General features: G+C 43.5%; 1 protein-coding gene across 5 annotated transcripts in view; it reads right to left on the reverse strand.

The window, feature by feature from the left end:
• Positions 1-26,989, reverse strand: part of PTPN3 (protein tyrosine phosphatase non-receptor type 3) — a 122,511-nt gene that overhangs the window by 43,234 nt on the left and 52,288 nt on the right. For all 5 annotated transcript variants that reach the window (XM_039475042.2, XM_039475040.2, XM_010335980.3 and 2 more), the window contains 7 exons: positions 26,921-26,965; positions 22,683-22,735; positions 15,585-15,705; positions 14,365-14,452; positions 10,741-10,829; positions 6,056-6,119; positions 4,149-4,321 (listed from right to left, as the gene is read on the reverse strand). In XM_039475042.2, coding sequence (XP_039330976.1) covers positions 4,149-4,321; positions 6,056-6,119; positions 10,741-10,829; positions 14,365-14,452; positions 15,585-15,705; positions 22,683-22,735; positions 26,921-26,965 — 633 coding nt within the window. The remainder of the gene's footprint in view (positions 1-4,148; positions 4,322-6,055; positions 6,120-10,740; positions 10,830-14,364; positions 14,453-15,584; positions 15,706-22,682; positions 22,736-26,920; positions 26,966-26,989) is intronic.

Genomic DNA, 26,989 nt, shown 5'->3' on the forward strand with positions numbered 1-26,989 from the left:
TTCTTGTCTGACGGATGGCTGCTTAACGCTAAGGTTATGGGGAGTAGAGGGAGACAGCTCAAAGCAATTCCTGTCTGTCCTGGAATTTCCTTATGTGATTTCTGCTCTTATAGTGAAAATCCTTTCTCGTCCTCACTGCTCAAGCAACAAAGCTGCTTCCAGAATATAACCAAACCTAACTAGATCAGAAGAAATTCCAGGATCACACAGAAATAGAGCTCAAGTGATTTCAAGGAATTCTTAATTTTATTCACACTGGCAGAAGTTAAAATATTAGCCATCTTTTCAGGTGCTCTTCATCATTCTAGCCGGCAGAAGCTGTCACTATAAATTACTGGTAACTCTGAGAGAAAAGCTGAAAATGCACTTAGAAAGTACAGTTTCAGGCTGGCTGCGGTGGCTCATGCCTGTAATCCCAGCACTTTGGGAGGATGAGGCGGGTGGATCACTTGAGGTCAGGAGTTCAAGACCAGCCTGGCCAACATGGCAAAACCCCATCTCTACTAAAAATACAAAAATATTAGCCAGGTGTAGTGGCGCATGCCTCTAAATCAGCTACTTGGGAGGCTGAGGTAGGAGAACCCCTTGAATCTCTGAGGCAGAGGTTGCAGCGAGCCAAGATTGTACCACTGTACTCCAGTCTGGGGAACAGAGTAAGACTCTGTCTTAAAAAAAAGGAAATGCTATTTCATGCTATGTTCTTGAAATGTGCTACCCTGAAGGTTACTTTTGAATTTTATTTATACCCAGATTCAAATCTTAGCTATCTAGACCCCTCAGAAAATGAATTATTTGAGAGAATAGAGCATGAAGCCTAGGTGAAGGGTGACAACTTCGGTTCTGGCATCTCTACATTTTAAACTAGGTTTTAGTGTCTTATGAAAACATTCTACATATTTCCTTGTGGCGTGACACCAATCAACAAAAACAAAACAGAACAAAGAACAAACAAATGAACATAAACAATATGAAACGCCCTGTAAGCCCATCATGTACTAATTCACATTAAGAAATGCTGTTGTCATCCCGATCAAAATGCTCACAACAGCATCACTGGGAGACTCTCGTCTGAGGCAGGCCGACATCAGAAACCACACCACCAGTGATGAAGAGCACAGGATCAAAACAAGGGGAGCAAGCTGCCTGAATCCAAGGTTTACTGTGTCATGGGTTATTAATAGGGACTCTCTGAAAAAAAGTGTTCCATTGTCCCATAAGCTTGGAAAATAACCAAACAAGTTTCTTTTTATGTGGAACCTTTCAGAAGGCCCAATAAGCAGATGTGCAGCTGTATCTCTAGGGGCTGGGCAAGTCATATGACCCTTCTAAGCCTCAGTTTCCTCATCTGTAAAATGCAGGTAATGAGACTTGAAATTCACCAGTATGCTGAAGCTGGTGCAGGTAGAAAAAGAACTGCTGACTTGTCTTCCGAAGCCGTCTTCCCAACCCAAATGATCCCCTGTGGCAGATTAAAGATGGCTGCAAATTCTTTGAGTCTTGCATCTGGGTTGGCTTGTGACTGCTTTCATCGATAGAGTCACTGTGCCAGTGCCAGGTCTCACCCTTAAGAACGCTGAATGGTTCTGTCTTCGGCTCCTGGAACCCTGAGTGTCCATGTAAGAAATTCAACTACCCTCCTGGAGCATCAAGATGGGCAGGCTAAGGAGTCCAGGTGAGCCCAGCCTTCTAACCATTCCATCAAAATACCAGGTATGTAAGAAAACTTGTCTTGGATCCTCTGGCCACATTCACTGCGAAATCCCCCTCTATACTACACAGAGCAGAAGAGGCATCTGGCCAAGCCCTTTTGGGATTCCCAATTCACAAAATCATGAGACATATTAGAATGGGTGTTGCTTTCAGTCACTAAAATAGGGGAAATTTTTTTACACCACAACAGATGACCAGAACCCAGCCCTGCAGGCATTGGATGCATACAGATGACAGAGTTTTGCAGATGAAGAAATTGAAGCAACAAATTAAAGCTCAAGTGACAGAGAAAGGATTTGAACCCAGGCAGCTCTGCAACAGAGGGCATGCTTTCAATTGCCTCCCTATTCCTTCTCTCATCTGGCCTGAGGATCAGGTCCAATCTAAGTCAGTGATATATCCCAGTAAGTTATCTTCATGGCCTGTTCAATAGTAGAGCTACTGAATGTAGAAATATACTAGACTGTATTATAGGAGCTAAACACTTAAAAAATGTATTTGCTTTTGGTTCATCAGAAGCTGAGAGAGAGCATTTAGCACCATAAATAGTATCACTGATACTAACAGAAATTAGCTACTTATTCAGTCTACAAGTTCCCTAATGATTATCAATTTATTAGGAAAGTAACTTGAACAGTCTGATGCAGTTCCACATATCAGATAATGGCTAATACATGAGTCTCATTTAGTTAGTAATAGCCACATCAACAAGAAATCACAAAAACAATTTTGAAAAACCAACAAATGATTTAGAAATAGTGGCTGGGCACAGTGGCTCATGCCTGTAATCCCAGCACTTTGGGAGGCCAAGGCAGCTGGATCACCTGAGGTCAGAAGTTCGAGACCAGCCTGGCCAAAGTTGTGAAACCCTCTCTCTACTAAAAATGCAAAAATTAGCTGGGTGTGGTGGTAGGCACCCGTAATCCCAGCTCTTCAGGAGGCTGAGGTAGGAGAATTGCTTCAACCCAGGAGATGGAGGGTGCAGTAAGCCGAGACTGCACCACTGCACTCCAACCTGGGTGATAAAGTGAGACTCTGCCTCAAAAAAAAAAAAAAAAAAAAAAAAAAACAGAAATGATAAGAATAGGTTGGACATGGTGGCTCACGCCTATAATCCCAGAACTTTGGGAGGCTGAGGTGGGCAGATCACCTGAGGTCAGGAGTTCGAGACCAGCCTGGTCAAACCCTCTCTCTACTAAAAATACAAAAATTGGTCAGGCCTAGTGGTGTGCTCCTGTAATCCAAGTTACTTGGGAGACTAAGGCAGGAGAATTGCTTGAACCCAGGAGGTGGAGGTTGTAGGGAGCTGAGATGGTCCCACTGCACTCCAGCCTGGATGACAGAGCAAGACTCCATCTCAAAAAAAGAAAAAGAAAAAAGAAATTATAAGAATAAACTACCAGGCAAGATGGCTCATGCCTGCAACCCCAGCACTTTGGGAGGCTGGGGCAGGAGAATCGCTTTAACCTGGGAGGCAGAGGTTGCGGTGAGCCAAGATCATGCCACTTTAACTCAGCCTGGACAACAAAAGTGAAACTCTCTCTCAAGGAAAAAAAAAAAGAATAAATTGACAATTTATGCTATCTCTTACACTTACAAGGTAGTCTAAGAACAAAGAAATAAAAATATAAACTGCATGGTTATTTTATTTAGAGAATAAATTTACCTAAATTAGAATTTTAAAATGTATATATAAATTATATATATAAATTTATATCCACTTCTTTTAGTGTACTAACCATCTTATTTAGAGAATACATTTTAATCTAAATTAGAATTTAAAAATTTATATATATTTATATAAAAATATATAATTTTACATCCATTTCTTTTCCTGCACTAGTCATTCAATATTTTGAATATTATTCCTGTGGATAAAAGTACCTATCTCATAGGAGAATTTTAAGAGTCAAATATAATTATGTGCCCAGCACCAAGTAAATGCTCAGTAATTATCAACTGTGATTACTACTATTATTTTGTAATTATTATAGGCTATCCCAAAGTGACTTGACTCTGGAAATCTTTTTCTATTCCTTCATTCATTTTTACAGAACATCTTATGGAATTCATGTTCTCTGGGAGAGGCTGGCACGGGGGCATCAGGCTGGGATAGCCCAATACACTGGCACCAGGAGACACACACAGCCATTGCACCACTTCCTTTATTATGTCACGGTGCAGGATGCAGCTGCAATTCTGGCTGCTTGAGAGCACTGAATTCAGCAAAGTTGAGGGGACAGAAACAAACGCTGGGAACGTAAGATGTCCCTTAGACACTGTTGCCCCCGGGAGACTTTTAGTAATTGTTCAGAGATCCAATGCCTGGGGCCCCTGGATGATGGGTTCCCTTCTCTGCCCAACAATGTCCTCTATTCACTGATGACCAGGATGCGTTTACATCTCAGCCTAGTATGGACAGAGTATAGCACACTCACTTTTTGGTGTTCCTAGAGCCCATAGTCCAGTACTGAGACAGAACATTCTTTTCCTGAGGTAGTAGCTTCTTTGCCTGAAAGAATGTATGGTGCTCAACACAGGATTTCCACAAGTTTTTGCAAGATCGGTAATTCAGCATGTTGAAGGCCACGATATGTTCCCTGGATTCAGCCTGGGAGGAAAAACAGTCAATATTTCACCCACACAGAAATAGGAGCAAGGACTTGCAAGCATTTAGCCCACATTGGTGAAATGAGGTAAGAGGCAACAGACAGCAGAAAACTGGTTTCAAAATGACTTGGCCCCAAACCAGTGTTACCGGAATATTCAAGAGCATGATTTGTTAACTGTCTTTATGAACATGGTAATAGAGATGACCAGAATCTATTCTTTATCATCATCTGTGGTCCTTCACGAATGCTTTGATTTCAAATCTGTTTACATTTCTAGGCTGGATATATTTGGAGCAACCAGATAAAAACTGTCTGATAGATTCCTTTTAAATTTTAGCTCTGGGAACATCTCTCTCCTGAAGAAATACTCTTTCATCTATCAGACAACAGCAAGTTTATAACCTTTGGGTTTTTCTCTACTTGCTTTCCACAAAGCACAGAATTGAATCCAGTGCTCATATATAATAATAATTTTAATCATTTGCTTTGCCTGCATTCTGCATGAGTTTAGGTTTTCTGTTTTCATGTTAAATTGCCATCTTATGTTTTTTTTTTTTTTTTTTTTTTTTTGACCATCTTGAATCTTGTACTGAGTGGTCAGGTGATCCAGATTCCAGTCCTAGCTGCTCTGACCTTTTGTGTCCTTATTTCTAAGAGTTCACTGCTCTGTGAGGCCATTTTAAGCACACATTAACTTTGAAAAACTGGGAAATGGACACAGTGACAGTAAGCGAAAATCATGCAGCATAAAAAGATGGAGTGTAGTGTTGTGGAAAAAGCTGGTGTCTCAGATTCATAATGATCTGGTTCAAATTCCAGCTTCCCTGACTCACTAGCCATGGGAGCATCAGTTTGCTCATCTCTATGTTCTACTTCTCTGTATGGATGAGCACACAGAGTTAACACATTTGCTATGGATTTTGCTTATGAGATACATATACCTACCAAGCCATCATGCAGTTTCAACACATCATGGGGGGAGCTGACCTTGAAGACATTCACTGCTACTTTGCGGTGGGCTCTCTGCCAGGTGTTTTGACCAATGCTCTTTTATTTAATCTTCACAATTCCCTAAGAAGTGGGCATTATAGCATTTTTGGAAACAAGGCAACCTGGGCTAGGGGAAGTTAAGTAAGCGGTCTAGCTGGTAAGTGGAAGAGCCAGAATCTGAAACCACTGTCTCTGACTCCAAAGCAAGTTAATCCTCCAACCAGCCAAGCAGAATTATACAGACAATCACTGGATCCTCTAGACCAGGTGTCCCCAGACTTTTTACAGAGGGGGCCAGTTCACTGTCCCTCAGACCGTTGGAGGGCTACCACATACTGTGCTCCTCTCACTGACCACCAATGAAAGAGGTGCCCCTTCCTGAAGTGCAGCGGGGGCCGGATAAATGGCCTCAGGGGGCCACATGCCCTGCAGGTCGTAGTTTGGGGATGCCTGCTCTAGACTCTGGCTCCACAATGGCATGCTCTTTCTTCCCTGTTAAGCACATGGCAAACTGCCTTCAACCCTCAAGGAACTAAAAGCTAAAGTAACTTAAAAACACAAGAACCTGGGCAAAGTGGTGCAGGTTTCTGGTCCCAGTTACTTGGGAGGCTGAGGCAGGAGGATCCCTTGAGCCCAGTTTGGGCAACATAGTGAGATCCTGTCCCTAAACACACACACACACACACACACACACACACACACACACACACACACACAAAGCAAGGACAGACATAACTACTCACCTGTTTCTGTCGCTGATGTATAAAGAACTTTTTCCTTTTGAAAGAAATTTTGAGAATGTTCACCCTTCAAAAAATAAAACAAAACACAAAGCACATCAGGGATCAGCCAGGTTGAAGCTGATGCCTCTTAATGCATGTCCTTTATTCCATGATCCCGATGACTGGGGGCTCTTGGCTGCCTAGAGTTTACTTCTCTGTAGAAATGATGGCAGCCCCATTACTGCGGGCTAACACCAAGTAGCTGACTGAAGCTGAGCACCGCATAAGGGCCACTGGATCATGATGTAGCTTTTAAATAACGAGAAACCTGGGCCATGCGCTCTCTTTGCTGTAAGCTGCTTTTGTGGCACTGCAGCTCTGCGTGAGCTGGTATATACATGGGGAAGACAGCTGAGAGCAGCATGGAGCAACTGAAAGAGGAGAGACCTGGCCCGAACCCCAGCTCCATTACTTAACAGCCACGTGTCAGGTATCCTACTTACCATTTGCAAGATAACAGAATTCAGTCACCATTAACTCAGCTTTTTTTATATACTAGACTGCCACTAAGAGCTTTATAAACATGCTCTCAGTGAAGTCCTGCAACAATCCTGAAAAGTACATGTTGTTATACCCAGTTTTCAGATGAGGAAACGGAGGCTCAGAGACATCACCAAAGTGCTCAAAATCGTTGAACTAGAAATTCCTGGAGTCAGGACCTGCACCCTGGTCTCAGCTGACTCTGAAGGCTGCGCTCCTAAGCTCTCCACTATGAAGTCTACCCAACAGTAAAGAAAACACTGCCCTTCTCAGAGAGCTGCCTTGTGAGGATTCAAGCAGATTAGGAATATCAAGTCCTACCTTGCCACATAGTGGACCTGCAATGCTTGTTCCTTTAATTAAAAACATAATTTAAAAAATACATTTACAGTTGACCCTTGATCAACAAAGGTTTGAACTATGTGGGGTCCACTATGTGGGGGATTTTTTTCAACCAAACATGGATGGAAAACACAGCATTTACAGGATGCAAAACCCACATATACAAAGGGCTGGCTTTTCACATACATGAGTTCTGCAGAGCCAAGGGTGTGACAAGTCTGTGTAGATTCTGGTAACTACAAGTGGTCTTGGAACCAATCCCACAAGTACACCAAGGGTCGACTATCATTCATTTATGCAAAATTTCTGTAATGTATACAAAGGGCACATATTGTCCTGCTGGAATCTTTACTTCTGAGATACTTTGGGGAAATGAAGGCATTTTACTATTCTCTAGGATCATATGAAGACCTTGGTAGAGCATTCTAGAATGGAGAGGCTGCGTAGGTAACATGAAAGTTGAACTACTCATGGGCCATTTCCCCAGCTGGAACAGCAATATACCTCTATTACATATTAAATATTATCTAATGCACATCTATTTTCAACAATCTGTTGGTAGATGTAACTGTGAAGTAAATTTTTTGGGGTGACTACAGGTTAATAGTCTAAGGATGGGAAGGGTGTTTGGGCTCATCCCTTTAGGAGATACTCTTTCTAGTGTGTGTTACTGCTCTGACATCTCCCTGAAGTCTGGGAAGTCTCCTCACGATTCTCCTGTGCCAATTGGCAGATGCAAAAATTCCTGTTCTGCAGAACAAGTCGGGAGAACCAACTCCCCTTTTGGGTTCTTTTTTTGTGGGGGAAGGAGTCTCGCTCAGTCACCCAGACTGGAGTGCAATGGCGCAATCTCGGTTCACTGCAACTTCTGCCTCTGGAGTTCAGGTGATTCTTCTGCCTCAGCCTCCTGTGTAGCTGGGACTACAGGCGTCTGCCACCTTGGCCAGCTAGGTTTTTTGTATTTTAGTAGAGATGGGGTTTCACCATGTTGGGCAGCAGGCTGGTCTCAAACTCCTGACCTTAGATGATCCTCCTGCCTCAGCCTCCAAAAGTACTGGGATTACAGGTATGAGCCACCACACTGGCTGAGTTCTTATCTTGCCTTGTTTGGCCCACAAGAATCTGTGGACCTCTTACTTCCCCTACCCCTGGCTTCATATACAGGTCCTTCATAGAAGGACCTGGCAGGCCTCCTATGGTTCCTAGGGTTCCAGCTCAGCATCCCTTTCCCATTCTGACCCCAATTTCCCCACTTGAATAATTATTTATAATCAATTATTCAAGTGGGAATATCAGCAAATCTGATTATGCACAGACATGAATCTGTCGTTTCCACACTTGGGACCTCATGGGGGCTCCCTATTGCCCTTCATTCATTCATAAGAAAAAAAAAAAACAAAACGCTGAGAGCCTAGGATGTACAAAGTCCTATGCCAGGCTTATAATCCAGTGAGGGAGATAGGTACCACATAAATAATGATGGGTGTAAGTAAATCACTGTAACTGTGAGCACTGCATGCAGGAAAGCCTAGCGCTTCATAAGAGCACTAAGAACTGAGCCTATAGGCTCCTATGGCCTGTGAGGCCCTCCATGATCAGGCCCCTCTCCTGCAGCTCCCCACGCCCACGGCCAGCTCCAGCCTGGCCTGCCCCACTCCTCCTGACTCACTAGCTGGGTTCTCTCTCATCTCTGGACCTACACACCCTGCCCCTTCTCTCTAGAATTTTCCTTGGGCCAAAGCTCAGCTGGTGTTCAGATCCTTCCCCTGTAGGCTTAGGGCCTTTCTTATGTTCTGCCCCTCCTGGGCACTTGCCCATGCACCTCCCTTGTCACCCTGGGAGTCTCTGAGGTTTGCACTGGAGGCAGAAGCCAGCAGGAGCCAGCTTGATGTTGAAGGGTGAGGGAGGCTTCGGCAGATCTGCGGGTGAGCCCTGGGGTTGAAGAGTCCCTGCAGGCTCTACCGAAAAGGCTTCTGTTCACAAACCTGCTTCTCCTGATCAAGACCCCACTTATCTCCTACAGTGACCTTGTGGGACCCACAGCTTCTTCACAATGTGAGGGTCCATCCCTTGTCTGTGGGCCCTTAGGAATTTCAGCCACAGTTAAGCTGGACCCAGGGGGCTTTAGGCCTGTGACACCTGGAGGAAGCCCCTAACATCTGGAGGGGCTGGGTATGGAAAAATGAGCCCTGGGCCCATTTGCCCTCTGCTTAGCCTGATCTTAGTCCTGAGTGGGCCAGATAGCTGCCCGGGCACAGCCCGCCAAGCAAGCTGGGGTTTCCTGCTTCCTCTGATGGGCTTCTAACAGAGACGAGGTGAAAGAAAGATGGAGAGAAGATCCTGCTATCTGTGACACTGATTTTAGTGTCAAATTGAACAGGGCTGTCACATTTTTTGGTTTTGCAAAATAGGTATATTTAAACTTAACTGAGTTTTTACATTTATATTGAAACTAAGCGTCTGTAAGTATGTATCCTGCTTAAGCTTTTTCCTACAAACATCATTTTTAGTGTTGAAACAAAAGTATATATCTCTGGAGCTAGACTCTGATGTGAGTTGCAACTACTCTTGTGACCCTGGACAGGATCTTACTTAACTTCTTTGTACTTCTGTTTCCGCTTCTGTAAAACTGGGGATAATAACCTATATAGTGCCTATTTTGAGTTTAAAGGAGATAAATCAAAGAAAATATACAGTAACAGGACGTGGACACAGTAAGCATGTAATAATAATTACAGCTATTAATAATAATGTTGTTATATATTATATAATTATATATTTATATGTAATATGTAATTATTCTAATATTAAATATAATAAGAGTATATAACAATAGAGTATATTATTATCTCATTGTTAATTTCATACATATTATTATGTAATACTCCATAATTTTAAGTTACTTACAGGTTTTTTTCTCATTATAAATAATGCTGTGATAAACATCTTTGGGTTTCAGGTAATGAAATTCTATGTTCCCAAGTTGGGGAGCAGATTTAGACGTCAAAGGTCAAACTCTGTGTGGCACATACCTGGCACCAAATCTTCACTTATCCCCATTCTCTAACTCCCTTCCTTGCTGCCACTGTTTTGCCAAAACTCCATGTTTTTTCCCCGCGTGTCCTTTTCCATCTGCATCTCGCGCCGTCTGTGGCACTCACTCTCCTCTACCTTCCTGGCGCTGTGTGCTACCTCTATTCTGTGCACCATCCCGTTATCATTATGTAGATGGCATTATGTTGGTGGTGTTTGCCCCAAGAAAGCTCCCTGGTGCCTGGCACATTAAACTCAAATTTCTCTTCAAAATTCAGTTCTACTCATGGGTAATGAGGGACAGGCTGGCCTACAGGTCTCTTCCCACCAGGCCCGTGAGCTCAGAGGGCAAGCACTCAGTTGCACGTGTCTTTAGGTCTCTTTAGAGTTTAGAACAGAGCTGGACATTTGGTAAAGGTTCAGTTAATAACTGAAGAACAGAACTGAAACTGGTTCCTGCCCAGAGAAAGCTCTTCTTTGAATTCTGACCAATGCACCGCCCAGGAAAAATTTCTTAATTCCAAGGCTTGCCTTGTGTCATTGTATCTACCGGGTTTCCAAAGTCTCCCAAACCACAGGGTGAGCTGGGGGAGGGAAATGCTAATGAGAACCAAACTCTAATTTTCCCAAGTACTAAATCTGGATCAATTTAGAGGTCAGAGGTTAAAACTTGGGGGAAAATCTCTATCCCATCTTTAGAAATAAACACTTAGAATGGGAGGTAACATTACTTTTGTTCGGCATATTTTTAAAGCATGATTCAGAAAATAATTAGAACTGTTTGCACTTACCAAGGATAGAAACTTGTGCAAATGTATTTTCGGTACACAGCAATGCCCGCGGAAGCGATTCCAATCATCAGGTCTAAATTGTGCAGATCCTGTGAAAAGGAAGATCTCAGATCCACAGCACGTTACAGTCGAGCTTATGCCCTCTGACGACTTTAAAGCACCCTCGCTGTTATAAACAGTAACATGCATAGGCTCCAAAGGGGAAAATGTTACTGAAAACAAGCAAAAAGCCCCATTTAACAGATACTTAAGACCCAAGTACTAAGCACCAAATTCTTCTAAAGTGAACACAGCCTGTCAGGCAACATGTGGGTGTCACTGGTCTAGAACAAGTTAACAAATAAGCCCACTCATTCCATGGAATCATTTAAATGAATACTCAAGCTTTAAATTTTCAACAATCAGCACTAAATCAGAAAGGCCTCACCCCTTTGCAGAGCTTTTCACAAATCTCAATTTCCATTACTGTAAACGCTTTAGCTATTATGAAATGATGATGAAAATGTGTTTAAGTGTAGAACTGCTGACTCTAAATCTACTTAAGAAATGTTGGCTGGGTAAGGTGGCTCATGCCTATAATTCCAGCACTTTACAAAGCCAAGCAGGGTGGATCCCTCGAGCCAAGGAGTTTGAAACTAACCTGGGCAACACAGTGAAATCCTGTCTCTACAAAAAAATACAAAAAGTAGCTGGGTTTGGTAGCACACACCGGTAATCCCAGCTACTCAGGAGGCTGAGGTGGGAGGACTGCTTGAGCCTGAAAAGTGGAGGCTGCAGTGAGCCGTGATTGTGCCACCATGCTCCAGACTAGGCAAGAGAGGGAGACCCTGTTTATAAAAAAAAAAAAAAAAAAAAAAAAAAAAGGTTGCTTCTAAATCCAATGTATCCGACATTGACACGAGCCTAAGTGCTGGGCATTGCTGTGGACAATGAAGATACAGAAGACACAGCCACTACAATCTGTTTTAAATCTGTTTGAAATCAAGGTGAGTACAAATAAAACTTAACAATAAAACAGTTCCTCCTCTTGAGTCATTTACCTTCCTGTTTTCACAATCAGATACTTGGTTTATGTTTGTTTGGTTTTCCTCTGAGAGACAGGGTCTTGCTTTGATGCCCAGGCTGGAGTGCAGTGGTGCAAACATGGCTCACTGCAGCCTCAACCTCCTGGGCTCAAGTGATCCTACTGCTTCAGCTTCCCAAGTAGCTGGGACTATAGGCATGTGCCACCATGCCCAGCTAATTTTTTTGTAGAGCTAGGGTCACACTATGTTGCCTAGGCCGGTCTTGAGTTCCTGGGCTTGAGGAATCCTCCTGCCTTGACATCCCAAAGTGCTGGGATTAAAGGTGTGAGCCACTGTGCCTGGCTCAGATACACATAATTATAAAGAAGGGGCATGGTTTAAGTCAGTTACAACTGAGTGTGAAACTTCACTCTGGCACCTACTAGCTGTATAATTTTGGGACCCCGAGACTCGGTTTTTCTTCTTGTGCAATAAAGATGATAGAAACCACCTCAAAGGGTTTTTATCAGGCTGAAAAGAGAGAAGATAAAAACCTAGAAGGGGGCTTGGCCTACGGAGTTTGTAGAAGAGAGAGGCACGTGAAAGGCATAAGAAACGTCCATTTCCCCTTTGATGTGGGGCAAATCGTTTGTGAATCGCAAAGTGAACATGGAGTTAGAGAAACGGGACAAACAACACAGTGCTGATACGGTGGAAAGTCCAGAAAGTATTCACTATCAGTACCCAACAGAAATCACACGCTTACAACAAAACCGAATTAGCTCGATGAAGGGTAGAAGTGCATTTAAACGTGATACTCAAAGTCACAATAGAGGGAGTATAAAGCAGGTGTGACAGAACAAATTAGCAAAGGAAATAAAAATTGAGTGTACAAAGAAATAAATGAATGGTTTGGGCGAACCAAAGAGCAGGTCTCAAATCTCCTATTCCTGTGGTCTTTCAGTATGCACCTTAATCCTTGCAGCACAGTCACTGCTCACTGAATTCCCAGGCCCAACCCCCATTCACCGGCTCCTCTGCAGAAGGCAGAGCTTGGTGACTAGTTCTGTCCCCTGTGCTCTGAGCAGGAGGAATGTATGTCTCTTTGGGGCTGAAGCATTTAAGAGCTGGTGTGTAACCCTGTAGCTTCCTGTTCCCTTGTGACAAACATGGAGGCCACACGGGAAGACGGCCATGACACGGAAGCAGCCAGGACTGCTGAGTTATTGCAGTGGCCAGGGGGACTGCCCTGGAAGATTCCTGAATTCAATGTAAACGTTCAATTACTGAAAGATAAACCTTGTGATATGAAGCTATGGAGATTCAAGGGTTGTTAGTTCATGTAGGTCAGCCTACTATGACCAAAACCCTCTGGTACCTTGGGGGTCTTAGCCAGGCAGGTATTATCTGGCCTCAGAGCCCTTGAGGGTCATTTCACTGACAGTTCTTGGGGTGGGAGAGCACAGCTCAACTCAGGCAGATATAAAGTCCTGCTTCACCACTGCTTAAAGTTCTCCATAACATTCTATCTAAGATAAAGTATTATTTGCAAATGAAATAAAAATGAACAGTGAAGTCCCAAAGCTATTATTTTGTAAGATCTAATACCTTTTTCCTTCCTTATTACCTATATCACAACTTGCCTACCTCACAGGATTGAAAAGGGACCGAAGTGAAGCCAATAAATGACAGTGTTTCTATAAACTATGAAAATACATAGGTTTAAAATTTGAGTATTTACTCAATCTCCATGAGCCTCAGTTTCCTTATCTATAAAACAGGGATAACTAGAATGTTGATTTCACAAGGTTTCTATGATCCCAAGATGAGACCTTATGGTCTCATATGAAAGCATCTGGATAAAGGCTAGTTAATAGTAGGTACTCAATTAATATTTGCTTCCTTTTGGATATGATGAGGGTCAATCACAGACAGAAAACGTATGTCATTGCTGAAAGGTCAGATACTAATTAGACAGTGTGGGGTCATGTGCTAAAGCTACAACTTGTGTGCTGTGTGACCTTGTTTAAGTCCCTGAGTACCAGTTTCTCCATATGTAAAATGGGTTCATGATAATATACAGAACTCACGGTATCACTGCAGGAAATAATCCACTGGTGCATAGAAATTGCTCGGCAGATGACGGATGTTAGTAAATCTGATTAAAATAGCCATGACTAGTTTAAAATATTTATTGATTTTCTCAATCAAACGACCGTAATCTTTTAAAAAACTATCATATTTGAGTAACTAGCTTTAATTTGAGCAGCACTTGATATTAAGTACTTGAAATCTTGGTTCCTCAAACAGTCACTAGACAAATGAATTTAAACCTATTTTTTTTTTGTCTTTTAAAACCATAATATACAATGGTCTTACAAAAATTACCAGTTTCTAGTCCCCTGAACCCTCAAAAGGAAAAAAGTCTTCAAGTATAAAAGCGAACATTAAAAAAAGCAATTGGACAACTGACAAAAAATTCAGTATGACTTAATAAACCTTCCAAGTATCTTTTTGAAAGTCCTGTTATAATGAAATAGTTTCATCAAAGAAGTTTTCAAACTCTCAGAGATTAAAATAAAATCATAACGTCTGATCCAAGAATGACAAGGATACACACCCTACCACCATGCAGTTCTACTCCATAGAAGTCGAGGGTCCGCGCTATGTTGATATAGCAGGATTCTGCTTCTGATTGCTTTAGCCCACTACAGAAAAGACAAAAAGCAGGGTTCAACCAATAAATAGGGAACATTAACTCCGATTTTAAAAAATCTAGAACATTTGATACCATTTCTTTCTGTAAGGTTATGAAATGCCTTATGTTATCAATCTTAAACAATCTAATGCTAAGTTCTACTAAACCAAGTTTTTCTTCTTATCCATTGAATGTGACTCCCTCTAACCCTCTCCTTTTTCAATTAAATAATACTTCCCCTTTAGTGAGCTTTCAGTATTCAGATGGAGAAGACTGTTACCTTTAGAATCTCTGCCCTAATTATTCCAAGTTGCTAATTAGTAGGGAATCTTTAGGTCTCTCTGCCTTTATCCATTCTTTGAGCAGTGGCCTCAAACTTTCAAATGCCACTGGCCTGGTACTATTTTAGGACATTGACTTCTGCCCCGGGAATAATTCTAGGAGAGAGGCTTGGCAGTACCTTCTTAGAAAGGACACTCGGCTGCCTGGCCTTTGTTTTTATGGCTTTCCCAAGAAGAGAGCGGTCCCTTGAGAGCTGGTCTTCTTGGTCAGGGTGGCCTTTATTTGACCTGGTCTGAACAGCTGCTGCTATAGCTTTAAGTAAAATAAGGGGAAGAGGAGCCAGAATTGGGCATATGTGCCAGAGCTGAGGCTTGCAACAAATATGCAGAGGCAACTGCGGAAGGCTGGTGCTCCCCACGTGGACATAGGGCACTTTTCATGAACGGAACCCAGGAGACTGGTCAGCATTTTACATCCGTCTGTCTGTTTAATAAGACCTAAAGGAACAGATTTTTTTTTATTAAATGTGGTAAACTGCTAAGAGGTTTACCTTGGTACAGTCCATTGGTGGGGCAATCAGATTTCAAAATGGGCATTTCCTTCAGGAATTTATTGATTTCAATAACATCTTGAAAAGGACACAGCAGCCATCACCCGAAACACTTACTGGATTTTACACTTTACCGAAATGCTAGTTATGCCAAATATATCTGCTACCGTACCAACTCAAAGGTTCAAAAACCCCTGACATCTTGAAAGAGGATTCATGAACAAAAGAGGTTGCATCAAACACAAAGGGATATGATGTCTGAAAATACCCGACCCAAGTTCCCAAAGTAGGCCATCCCAGCCCGCCTCACCTGTGCTGCTCATGCAGAGATTCAACTTTTGTTAAAAAGTCATCATTCTGATCCGGTATAAAGTGACTGTCAGAAAGATAGCCTGGACGATGTATGGAAGAATTATAGTCTCCAAAATGAGCTATCAAGACAGATAAGGGGAAAGTCAAAATTAGTTTTGCCTATTTAATATGGTCTCTATTTACAAGCATCTACAGCATCACCAGAATAACATTAATTGGAAACGCTCTTTGGTAAGTTCTGTACCACACAAACTGAAGCTTCATGCCAGCTCCAGATTCCACAATTATTTGAGCCTTCACTATGTGCTAAGATACTATCACACATGATCCAACCAAATTCTCATTCTCCCCAAGGACACAGTGGGAGAAAACTGGGAAATGGTGTCTGAACCCAGGCCCTGTTCTAATCCCATACCTCTTCCACACACTGTGGTCAGCACAGCAGTTTGCACTCATGCTCCGGGATGAGAACCCACTGGGAAAAATGCCACGATCCGTATGCCATGCATGGTGCAGGCTTTCTCTACCATACCCCAAGGTTACCGTGACACTGAACCAATCTGCTCTAAAAACTGGGTGTAGGCAGAAGGGAGGCCATGCCGACTTGACCACTCTCTGCATCCTGATCCATCCCCTGGGATTCAGGGAGGTGTGGAAGAAAGGGGACCAGGATGTGCTCAGAGGCCACAAGGACAAGGGGTAGGTGGGAGTAGAGCTGAAGAGTCAGGGTTCGGGCGACAGCAAATTTCCTAGGGAGAAAGACACATTCTAAGGGGAGTTAGAAAATATGAAGAGAGATTCTGGGGCTATCAGGGGAATCACATTAGGGACCTGCAGCTGCAGAGAGAAGAGGAAGGGTGACCTCCAGACTAGCCCCTGGGCCAAATGGTACTGCTCCCTGAGACCCCGACTGTTGTCTGCCAACATGAACTGAATTGCTGATGCCTATGAAGTGATGGGCATTTCTGAGAGTTGTGCAGTGCTCAACCTGTGCAAGTGTCCAAGTACCTCCAGGACTCAAACCATTTGGGTGTCTGCACCATTGAGGAAACTGGGAAAAAGGATGGCACCAGGTGAAGAGCCAAGGACCAGGCTTATGGGACCTGAGGACAACCACTTCCTTTCTCTACAAAGTTTTCCCATTTGTCTAAAAACAGAAGTGAGAAGATAATTTCTAGCTCTCATGGGGCAACTGATCTCGTACTCTATTTTCTTGACAAACAAAACAAAAAAAAGCTTCTATTTCATTTAAAAAAATACATATTAGCCCTAATCTTTCCAATTATTTTACTGAATTTCTTCCTGCAGCTTGCTGCAATGCCAGGAGGCTTCTGTGGACTCTTAATTCAACACCAAAGATTTCCAAATCAAATAACTCCTTCTCTGTTACAAGGACAGAGTATGGGAAAGATACAGTAATACTTTGTGGTCATTCTCAAAAGGGAAGTGGGTAAGCCAGGTGGCTGCTTGGGTGAATTTCTCCAGAAAGTTGAAAGGGCAATGCAGCTGGGCATGGTAGCTCATGCCTGTAATCCCAACTTGGGGAGGCCAAGGTGGGTGGATCACCTGAGGTCAGGGGTTTGAGACCAGCTTAGTCAACGTGGTAAAACACGGTCTCTACTATAAATACAAATTAGCTGGATGTGGTGGTGCACTCCTGTAATCCCAGTTACTTGGAGGTGGAGGCATGAGAATCACTTTAACCCAGAAGGTGGAGGTTGCAGTGAACCAAGATTGTGCCACTGTACTTCAGCCTGGGTGACAGAGCCACACTCCATCTCAAAATGCAAAAAAAAAACAGAAACAAAAAAATAGTAGATGCAAAGGTCATGTCTCACTCAGCTCTGCTCACCTAACTGCCCTCACACCACAGGGCTGCTCTTTGAGATCTGCACCATAATGAAGAAATCTGTTTCCTTCCTACACTGTGCCTTGAGTGCTGGGAGTGGGTCTGACTCACCTTTAGGGCCCAGCATCAGGCATGGCACACAGTAGGTGCTCAGAACTGATCTGTACAGAGGCTGATGCAAAGTTCAATTCTGGAAGGGGAAAAGGGCAGAGAGCCAAGTGACCTACGTATGCAGACTTGGTCTACGTTGGACCACAGGGTGTTAAGGCCAGCCGAATGTGGCCAAGTTGTGGAAAGAAATGTCAAGGTTATATAGCTGGTGAGTTTGTGCAGAGCTAAATATACAACAGTGCATTCGTAGGAAATCATTTAGACGCCCTGACACAGCAGGCCCAATGAGGAAAGTGCTAGAAAGCATTAGAATCACCTTCTTCAAACCCCTCATGTTAAGAGGGAAGAAACTGAGGTCTGGAAAGAAAAAGAGACTAACCCTTAGGACAAGGTCAAGATCAGAACCCAGGTGACCTGAGCCCCAGTTAGTACTCCTACCAGCCGACCAGCCTGCCTTCCAGGCCTATGAGCCACTGTGGGCCATTTGATGACAGCAGGCATGTCCCCAAAGGCCAACCAAATGCTGTAAGTGACTTTCCTGAGCCTCACGGTGGAGTCCTATGAACTTCTACTCGGTTGGTTTCATTAGCTCATGGAGATCCCCCTGGATCCCAATAAGGTTATCCATCATACTAGTTAACAGTTCCAACCCCGGTGTCATTCTGCAAACAAACAGCAAGTTTCTCTCTTTAGGCAATTTGCTGTCAAATGTTCTGAACTTCAAATAGAACCAATGAGCCTCCCTGTCGGGTGGTTTTCACTTTAAATCTTAAGCGGCTACTCTGTGCAAAGCGCAGTGCTAACCACTAGGGGGAAACAAAGTTAAACAGTGATAAACATCTGCAAAACACTAGGTGGTTTCACATCGATTTCAATGACATCATCCCACATGATACTCATGAGGACCCTGTGATATAGGCAATGCTTTTAATCCCCACTAAACAGGTAAGGAAACAGACCCCAAGGGGCCTGCCACTGTTGCTCAGCTGCTAATCTGGAGGTTAGACTCTGATCCTAGTCCCCGAGTACTCTTGCCTACTTGCTACACTATACACTCCAAACTCCTAACTAATCCATTTCCTATTTGTGAGGAAGAAACACATGCAAAAGCTAATTTTAGCAAACAGAAATGGAAGTGCTTATGTGGGAAATACCTTGTCTTTTAAGTTCCATGCTTTCTTCTCATTGATACTATTTTATGTTTTACAGCAAAGAGAGGATATATATCCCAGGTTCCAATGTACAGCACTTCAAGCTGCCCAGTTGTTGTACTGGGAAAGTCTTTTACCTGCTATTCATCACACTCCAACCAGATCTTACAGGTGGTTCTCAGGGGTTATTCCTAGGATGTTTTCCCAGATGCTCTCCCCTCTCCCCAAGCAAGATGAAGCACATTCCTGGTGGCCATGTCCACTGGGAGTATCATCCACATCTGCGTCCCTATAGGCTGCAGACTCCTTGGGGAGAGCAGTGTGTCTTATCTACCTGGGCACCCTGAGGCTGGTGCAGACCTCTATGTGGCAGAGGTCCACAGAACATTCTGGAATAAACATATATTTCCAAAAAACATACTTTATTCTTTGAGCTTCATAAAGCCTTGACAGGCCATTAACAATTTTCCACCATTGTGTATTTTCAGGTACTTTACCAGCAGATCACTTTTGTTGTTGTTGTTGTTGTTGTTGTTTTAAGAGATGGGATTGCTCTGTTGCCCAGGCTGGCGTGCAGTGGCACAATCATGGCTCACGGCAGCCTCTAATTCCTGGGCTCAAGCAATCCTCCCACCAGCCTCTTGAGTAGCTGGGATTACAGGTGCAAACTACTGTCCCTGACTTAATTTTTTATGTAAGGAAAATTTTGGTTAGCTGGTCATAGTGAGGACCTATCATTACATTAGATTACCCTCTTAGAAGAATTTAGCAAAATATATCATAAAATATGGGCATACCTTTTGATACTGTAATTTCATATATAATAATTTTTTTTTTTTTGAGACAGGGTCTCACTCTTGCTCAGTCTGGAGTACAGCGGTGCAATTATGGCTCACTGCAGCCTCAACCTCCAGGGCTCAAACAATCCTCTCACCTCAGCCTCTCTAGTAGCTTGAACTACAGGGGTGTACCACGACACCCAGCTACTTTTTTAGTATTTTGTAGAGAGGGGGTTTCACTGTGTTGCCCAGGCTGGTCTCAAACTCCTGGGCTCAAGCAATCTGCCTGCCTCAGCCTCCCAAAGTGCTGAGATTATAGGTGTCAGCCACCATGGCTGGTGCAAGAAATAATCTTAAAGAAATGTTTGCTATGTAATATATATTTATTGAGGGTGGAGGGATAAAAGCTTATACTCAAAACAGCTTGCCTGATAAGCCATGCTTTTATTAGCATGATAGTAATGTTAATATTTCTACTGAAGCCAGTTTGTACTTTTTTAAGGGCCAATAACTTCTTCAGCCCCCATTCTATCAGTTCTTTGCATAAGGGAACTTGACTACTAAAGCTTAGCATAGATTTTTTTTTTATTTGGTTCTTAAATTTTACTCTAAATAGAATTTACTGTTTACAATAGGCAATTCCTTGACAGCTTTCTTCTGGGCAGACATGAAAATATACTAAGAGTTAACACTTGCTACATACCACGTATGATTCTAATAGCTTTACATACAGTAGCTAATTTCATCCTCACTACAACCCTATGAAGGAAACACTTATTATCCTCATGTGACAGGTAATGAAACTGAGGTCTGGAGAGTCTTAAAGTCAGGCAGGTACAAGTGCACAAGGCCATATTACCTAGGTGATATGGCGCCAGTCTGGTTCTCAATGACTTGGCCAGGCATGGTCCAACAATAAAGATGTTTTAGTTACAGATCACCTTCACATTATTGCTTAATTTGAACCAAGTAGCCATATTGAGAGCTGTATTAAATCACTCGTCATGGCCAACGGAGACACCAGATTTTTTTTTTTTTTTGAGACAGGGTCTCACTCTGTCACAAAGGCTGGAGTGGCATGGCAATTGCATGATTATGGCTCACTGCAGCCTCAACCTCCGGTGTTCAATATATACTGCCCCTCTCAGTCTCCCTACTAGCTTGGACTATAGGCAACACACCAACACACCTGGCTAATTTTTCTGTTTTTTTGTAGAGATGGGGTTTCACTGTGTTGCCCATGCTGCTCTTGACCTCCTGGGTTTAAGTGATCCTCCTGCCTCAGCCTTAGAAAGTACTAAGACTACAGGTACATGCCACCATGCCAAGCTAGTTATTTTTTTGTAGAGACAGGGTCCTACTATATTACCCAGGCTGGTTTCAAACTCCAGGGTTCAAGTGATCCTCCCATCTTGGCCTCCCAAAGTACCGGGATTACGTGCATGAGCCACCACACTGGGCCAGGGATGCCAGGATTTAAAATGAATGTGCCCATATTGTAGTTAGTGTTCCTGCGTTATAAACCTGAAGCTCAGGCTGTGAACAACAATCCTACTCTGAGATATGGGGTAGCTCAGTCTCCTCAGTTGATTGGACTGGCAGTGACAGTTCACAAGGTCTAGAGATCAATGAGAATACAAGCTGATTGGTGATCATGCCACTTCCCACATGGACGTGACATGGCCAGGCCTGTCCCAGGTATACTGTAGGGAGAAGGGAAGGTTCAAATCCACCCAGGCCCATTCACCTCTTTGAGTTTCCCACTAGAAGAGGAGATGCAGGATGGATGGAGAGACTAACTCTGGGTCTTGTCTTACTTGTGAATAGGGTCAGAGGTGGTCATCTTTGACATCCCTTGCTCTCCAATTCCTGGTTCCATGCAGGTGGGTGGGTAAGCTGCAGGCCCAGCCACCTTGCTCTTTACTTCCCTTATTTCTGTTCTTTCCTGGTAGGGAAGTAGGCAGACCTAGGGCCACCTCAGCAGGCTGCGTCAGCCTTCTCTTGCTATTTTGCCTTTTCTGAGACCAGAGCAGGGTGTGTAGTTCAGCCAGTGCCTGTTCTCAGACCTGACCATCTTGCTACCTTAACTGTCTACCACATAGTAGGTCAACAGGGTAATAGGCCAAGATGGTTTGGGCTTATGGGAAGGTAGAAGATATTTCTTAGGTCTTGAGATGCAAACAGCTCTACCTGAGTACTATGCTGATGAACTGTATTGCCACCACAAAGCTAGTTACTATAAAGTAACATTTCAGTCTCATCTGGCTATATGTTCTTTTCATTGTGCCTACCCAGCTTCTACCTGCATGACTTGGAAGGGAATATACCCTTAATAAATTTTTGCTGATTGAAAGAGCGGATTCCTACTCCAGTTTAAACTAGCCTTAAAGAAAATTCCATCTGGACTTTCTATCCAATATGGTAGCTACTAGCCACGTGCGGTTAGTCCAAATTGAGAGGTACTGTCAGTGTAAAATCCAGACTGGTTTTCAAAGACTTAGGATAAAAAAAGAATGTAAAATATCTTGCTAATAACTTTTTATGTTAAGTTAAAATGCTAATATTTTGAATATATTGCTTTAAATAAAACATAAAAAAATCTGTTTCATTTTACCTTTTTAAAATGAGGGTACTAGAAAATTTAACAGTTACATATATGGCTCACATTATATTTCTGTTGAATAGCACTGATATAGATCAATATATAAGCCATTAGCTATAGTAAAACTCCAAAAAGAAATTCCTAAGATCCCAGCAGTGTTTTAGAGTAGCACCAAGCAAGCAGCAGGGGTGACTTCCAGCAAATTTCTTAACCTAGCTGGGTCTAGGTTTCCACGTGTGTTAAGAGATGACTGATACAAATATTTGTCCCACTGGGATTTGTATGAAGATCAAATCAAATGCCTGAGCAAAGGTTCTAGAAAATGCAATGTGCAACAAATGTCTACCGTCTGATGGGCTCTGTTGGAGAAAATGCCACACCTTTCCCTTTAAACGTCTTCCTTAATCCAACATCTCCACGCTACAGGAGAGGGCTAGTCTGGGAAGAAGCGGGACTATCTGGACAGCCAGAGATATGCTGCCCAGTGCTACCCAGTAGGATTCCTGGGGAAGAGGAATCGGTCAAGCAGGAGGAACCGGTGACTTCCTCCATACACTGATTAGAACAATCTGTCCGCCCAGGAAATGCTCCCTTCATGACTTACATTGTACGGCATAGGATGCTAGAACCACTGCTGAGTTAAGAGGGCAGGTTAACCTATCAGGAGAAAAACATATTAGTAAAGTCACAAGAACCAACAACAGCCTGAAACATTCATAGATCATGGGTAGCACATGTCTTTCTTTGCTTTGATTAACCAATACAAAACAAAAATTGTTACAATTCTGGGAAGAATTTAAAAGCATTTTCCCCAGCAAACCAGTGGGCAGTGGAGAATTGTTAGAAAAATGAATTGTAACAAACACAACTTTATGATGCAAATCAATCTCAAACAGTAAAGGTAAATGTAACACACTAAATATTTTTAAAAATATAAACTTTTCATGTTTAAAATAATACCCATCATAAACACATGAAGCTAAAGGTCTGATGCTGACCAGCGTTTTGGCTGGTTAAGAAGGGTCAGGCTCGTTATCTCCAACATGAACAAAAAGTGAAAAAACTGTACTGTGAGATCAACGGGGAACTTTCGAATCTTTCTAGTAAAGACCTGAGACTCATAATAGGGCTCTCTAACTAAATTCCTGGGTTCTAATGACCCTTTGGTTCTTGATTACCCTCTTTCTAAAATAGTAACATCCTCACAGGAAGGACAAGTAGGAAGTACTTTGAATTTTAAAACCTGTAATTTCTTAATTAACTAATTATGATGACTTAGAATCCCTTATCTATTTACCATCCTGAAGATCCAGAGTTCAGGGATCTGTCTATCTTTCAGTCTTGGTGCCATTCTCTAAAAATAATGATCTTGGGTTGGCCTTGTTCTCCTTAACTCGGTGCTTCCCCTGGTGCCCTGTTTCTGCCAATGACTCCACCTCTGTCTCAGTCATATTTTGAATCTTCTAATTGCTCCCTTTTCTCTTCTGCATTCAACTGCAGACTCCATGGCCCGCCCAGGAGCTCATCCAGCAGACCTGGAGCAGGGGTCACTGCTGGGCAGAACGGGTAAGGGGATGGCAGGAAGGAGGGCTTGCAGGGTGGGGAGATCACTGATAAAAAGAGGAATCCAGCCGGGCGTGGTGGCTCACGCCTGTAATCCCAGCACTTTGGGAGGCCTAGGAGGGCAGATCACGAGGTCAAGAGATCGAGACCATCCTGGCCAACATGGTGAAACCTCATCTCTACTAAAAGTACAAAAATTAGCCAGGCGTGGTGGTGGCATGTGCCTGTGGTCCCAGGTACTTGGGAGGCTGAGGCGGAAGAATTGCTTGAACCCAGGAGGAGGAGGTTGCAGTGAGCCGAGATTGTGCCACTGCACTCCAGCCTGGCAACAGAACGAGACTCCATCTCAAAAAAAAAAAAAAAAAAAAAAAAAGAGGAATCATTAACAGGAACACTGGGATCCACTGGGCGCAGTGGCTCACGCCTGTAATCCCAGCACTTTGGGAGGCCGAGGCGGGTGGATCACGAGGTCAAGAGATCCAGACCATCCTGGTCAACATGGTGAAACCCTGTCTCTACTAAAAATACAAAAAATCAGCTGGGTATGGTGGCGGGTGCTGTAATCCCAGCTACTCAGGAGGCTGAGGCAGGAGAATTGCCCGAACCCAGGAGGCGGAGGCTGAGGTGAGCCGAGATCGCGCCATTGCACTCCAGCCTGGGTAACAAGTGCAAAACTCCGTCTCAAAAGAAAAAAAAAAGCATTCTTCCCAGCAAACCAGTGGGAAGTAGAGAAAACAGTTTCTATGGCAGCTCATGAAGTACCCTAGATGTGAATCACTCCACCTTTCTGATAATGTGGCCCTCCAGGGGGGTTCCGCTTCCTGTCCACTGTGCTGTGTGCTGGTTCCATAGCTGCATAGGAAGACAACTTTCCTATCTGAGGCCATCATTCCTCAAGTGACTCGGCGTTCCTGCTAGGACTTGTAAATGAAATCCCTAAAGTTACAGATGCGGCCCAGGGATCTCACCATCTGTTTCTTCATCTGGAGATCTTGAGAGCCCGTGGGGAGGACAGGCAGAAATAGCATGAGTATCAGCTATTTGCTCTCCTAACAAGATGGGGTTCGATTAAATCTAAGCCATATCCTGGCTGGAGACAGAGCAGGTGATTGGGATTTGGGGAAAAACTTAGAAAAGAGGCTGAGGAGGTTCCCTCTAGATGGAAGAAGTCAGAAAGGAAAACATTTCCAAATAATGGTGTTCCAAATACATACTAGGGAACACCAAAAGCCTTTGTTCTGCTCTTTACTCGGCCACATGTTCCTAGACACATCCCTTCTTCCCCTCTGGGCTTCAGGGTCTCCCCCTGCTGAGTGAAGGGCTTGGATGAGGTCAACCATCTTAGAAAAAAGGAAATGATGACACCTTGAGTGCTGGCTACCAGGGACAGCTCAAATAAGCTGGGACAATTTGACACTTAGGAAAAGTGCTATGTTCCACTGGGCCTGTCGAAAGACCCACAGTTACAAATAGCCTGATCTACATCTGAGAAGCATTTGGCAGCAGAAACCCTCTCCTGAGAGAGGTGGTGAGGACCCGACAGGGACCAGAGATCAAAACCAGGATATGGCCCTCAATAGATTTGCCTTGACTCACATGGAAACAACAAGGGTCATTTTGTTTGGAGAAGAAAAACTGAAGACAACCCATTTCCAGTATTTGCAGTTAGACTAAAAGCTCCTGGGGAGGTAAGGCCCTGGCCTTATTTGGCCAACACAGTTTAGTGCCTGTCTCATAAAACGTGTTTGCAAACTATCTGTGGAAAAGACTAAGGGTGCAGAAGAGGAGGACAGAACGGGTTTCTGCTGCTGCTAAGGACAGCCTGGACCCAGGAGAGGGGTTGGTAATTTCAACCTTGAGTTACCCTAAAATGTAAAAATGCTGCCTCATGAAAGGGTGAGCTCCCCCTCACTGGGGGCGATCAAGCAAAAGCCCGAAGACCTGTTGATTGTGCTAGGGAAGTGATTCATTGCTAACCTTGAATGGGAGGATGAGCTAAGTGATGAGAATTCTGTAATTCTATGAGTGCTCAACAGTGATAAGGCTCTGGAAATCCCTTCCTCAAGGTGTCTCTTGTTTCAAACTTCCCACCTCCTCTCCCCACCTTCTTCACTGCCATGCCCCTGAGTCTCTGGCCTGGATACTACAACAGTTTCCTTGAGGGCTGTCCATTCCCTTCCATCCAGACTGAACCGCCCTGGCCTCTGCCCATCTTCCCTTGTGTACACAGATACTATCTTTGTGGATATGGCTCTTGCCACATCCTTCCTGCCTAAAAGCCTTCAACAGCTCTCTTCTGCCTGCTGGATGTAAGATGCCCGCCTACGTGGGACAAGAACAGCCCTCTCTATTCTCCTGTAAGCTCTCAGCATTCGGTTTCCAAGTGGGACTGTGGGGGGTAGGGTGTCTTCTCACTGCCCAGGGAAATCCACCTCCTCACTTGTCTACCCACCTCAATTCTGGCTCATCCCAGCAATCTACAAAGACTTTTGTAGCTCACACCAGCAGGAACTCCTAAAATCTTACGACTGTGGTCTCCACTGCCATTATTGGTTCTGATTGTTTTCTAATTGCTTCATGGGCTACTTTCTCATTTCCTCAGTAAGACTACATGCTCCCATATGGTACAGCACGCTGGTAGTCTCTGAAGACCCTCCTGTCCAGGGCTAAACTCACAGGGGTTGGGGGCGGGGTGGAGAGATTGGGAATATGCTGTGCTGTTCCCACTGGCTTACCTGCTGCAGTTTCTTCCCTAAGTCAAGAAAAGACTAAGGATTTGGAGGAGGTAGCTCAGGGACCACTAGCTTGGAATTTCCTCTCCCTTCCAGCTACTGAGATGGTCTTGGTAACATAAGAAGCACTGAATCACAGGCAGATGAGCAAAAAGCTTCCCAGAGAGAAAATGAGTCATCCGGAGGTGCTAAGGGGTTCAGCAGTGGACCTAAATTAGGCTGGATCTGCCTTCCTGAATGAAGCCCATTGTGCATTCTGGGTCCTCTCCTCCCTTTAAAATTTCTCAGGTCTTTACCAGAAAGATAGCTGCATCCTTTGTAACAAAACCAAAATAACATGAAACAAAGTTGATCAATCCTTAGCCTCTCTCAGCCGTGACTGAGGTATAATAAAAACAGATGTCCAAAGCCTAATGCTGCACAGGATGCTTTCCACATCCACTCCTCCTTTAGATTTGATATTGTTACCAGAAATGAATGCTCATTAGATTAAAACCAGGAATTTTGCTAGTCTAATAGGAAAAGAAAAATATAAAATTCTCATTACCTTCCTTCACAAATATCCATCTTCAATTGTAGGAAATACAAGTGCCTATGAAATAATTGTTTTCATTAA

This window comes from Saimiri boliviensis, chromosome 2 (assembly GCF_048565385.1).
Source record: "Saimiri boliviensis isolate mSaiBol1 chromosome 2, mSaiBol1.pri, whole genome shotgun sequence".
Classification (NCBI taxonomy): Eukaryota; Metazoa; Chordata; class Mammalia; order Primates; family Cebidae; genus Saimiri; species Saimiri boliviensis.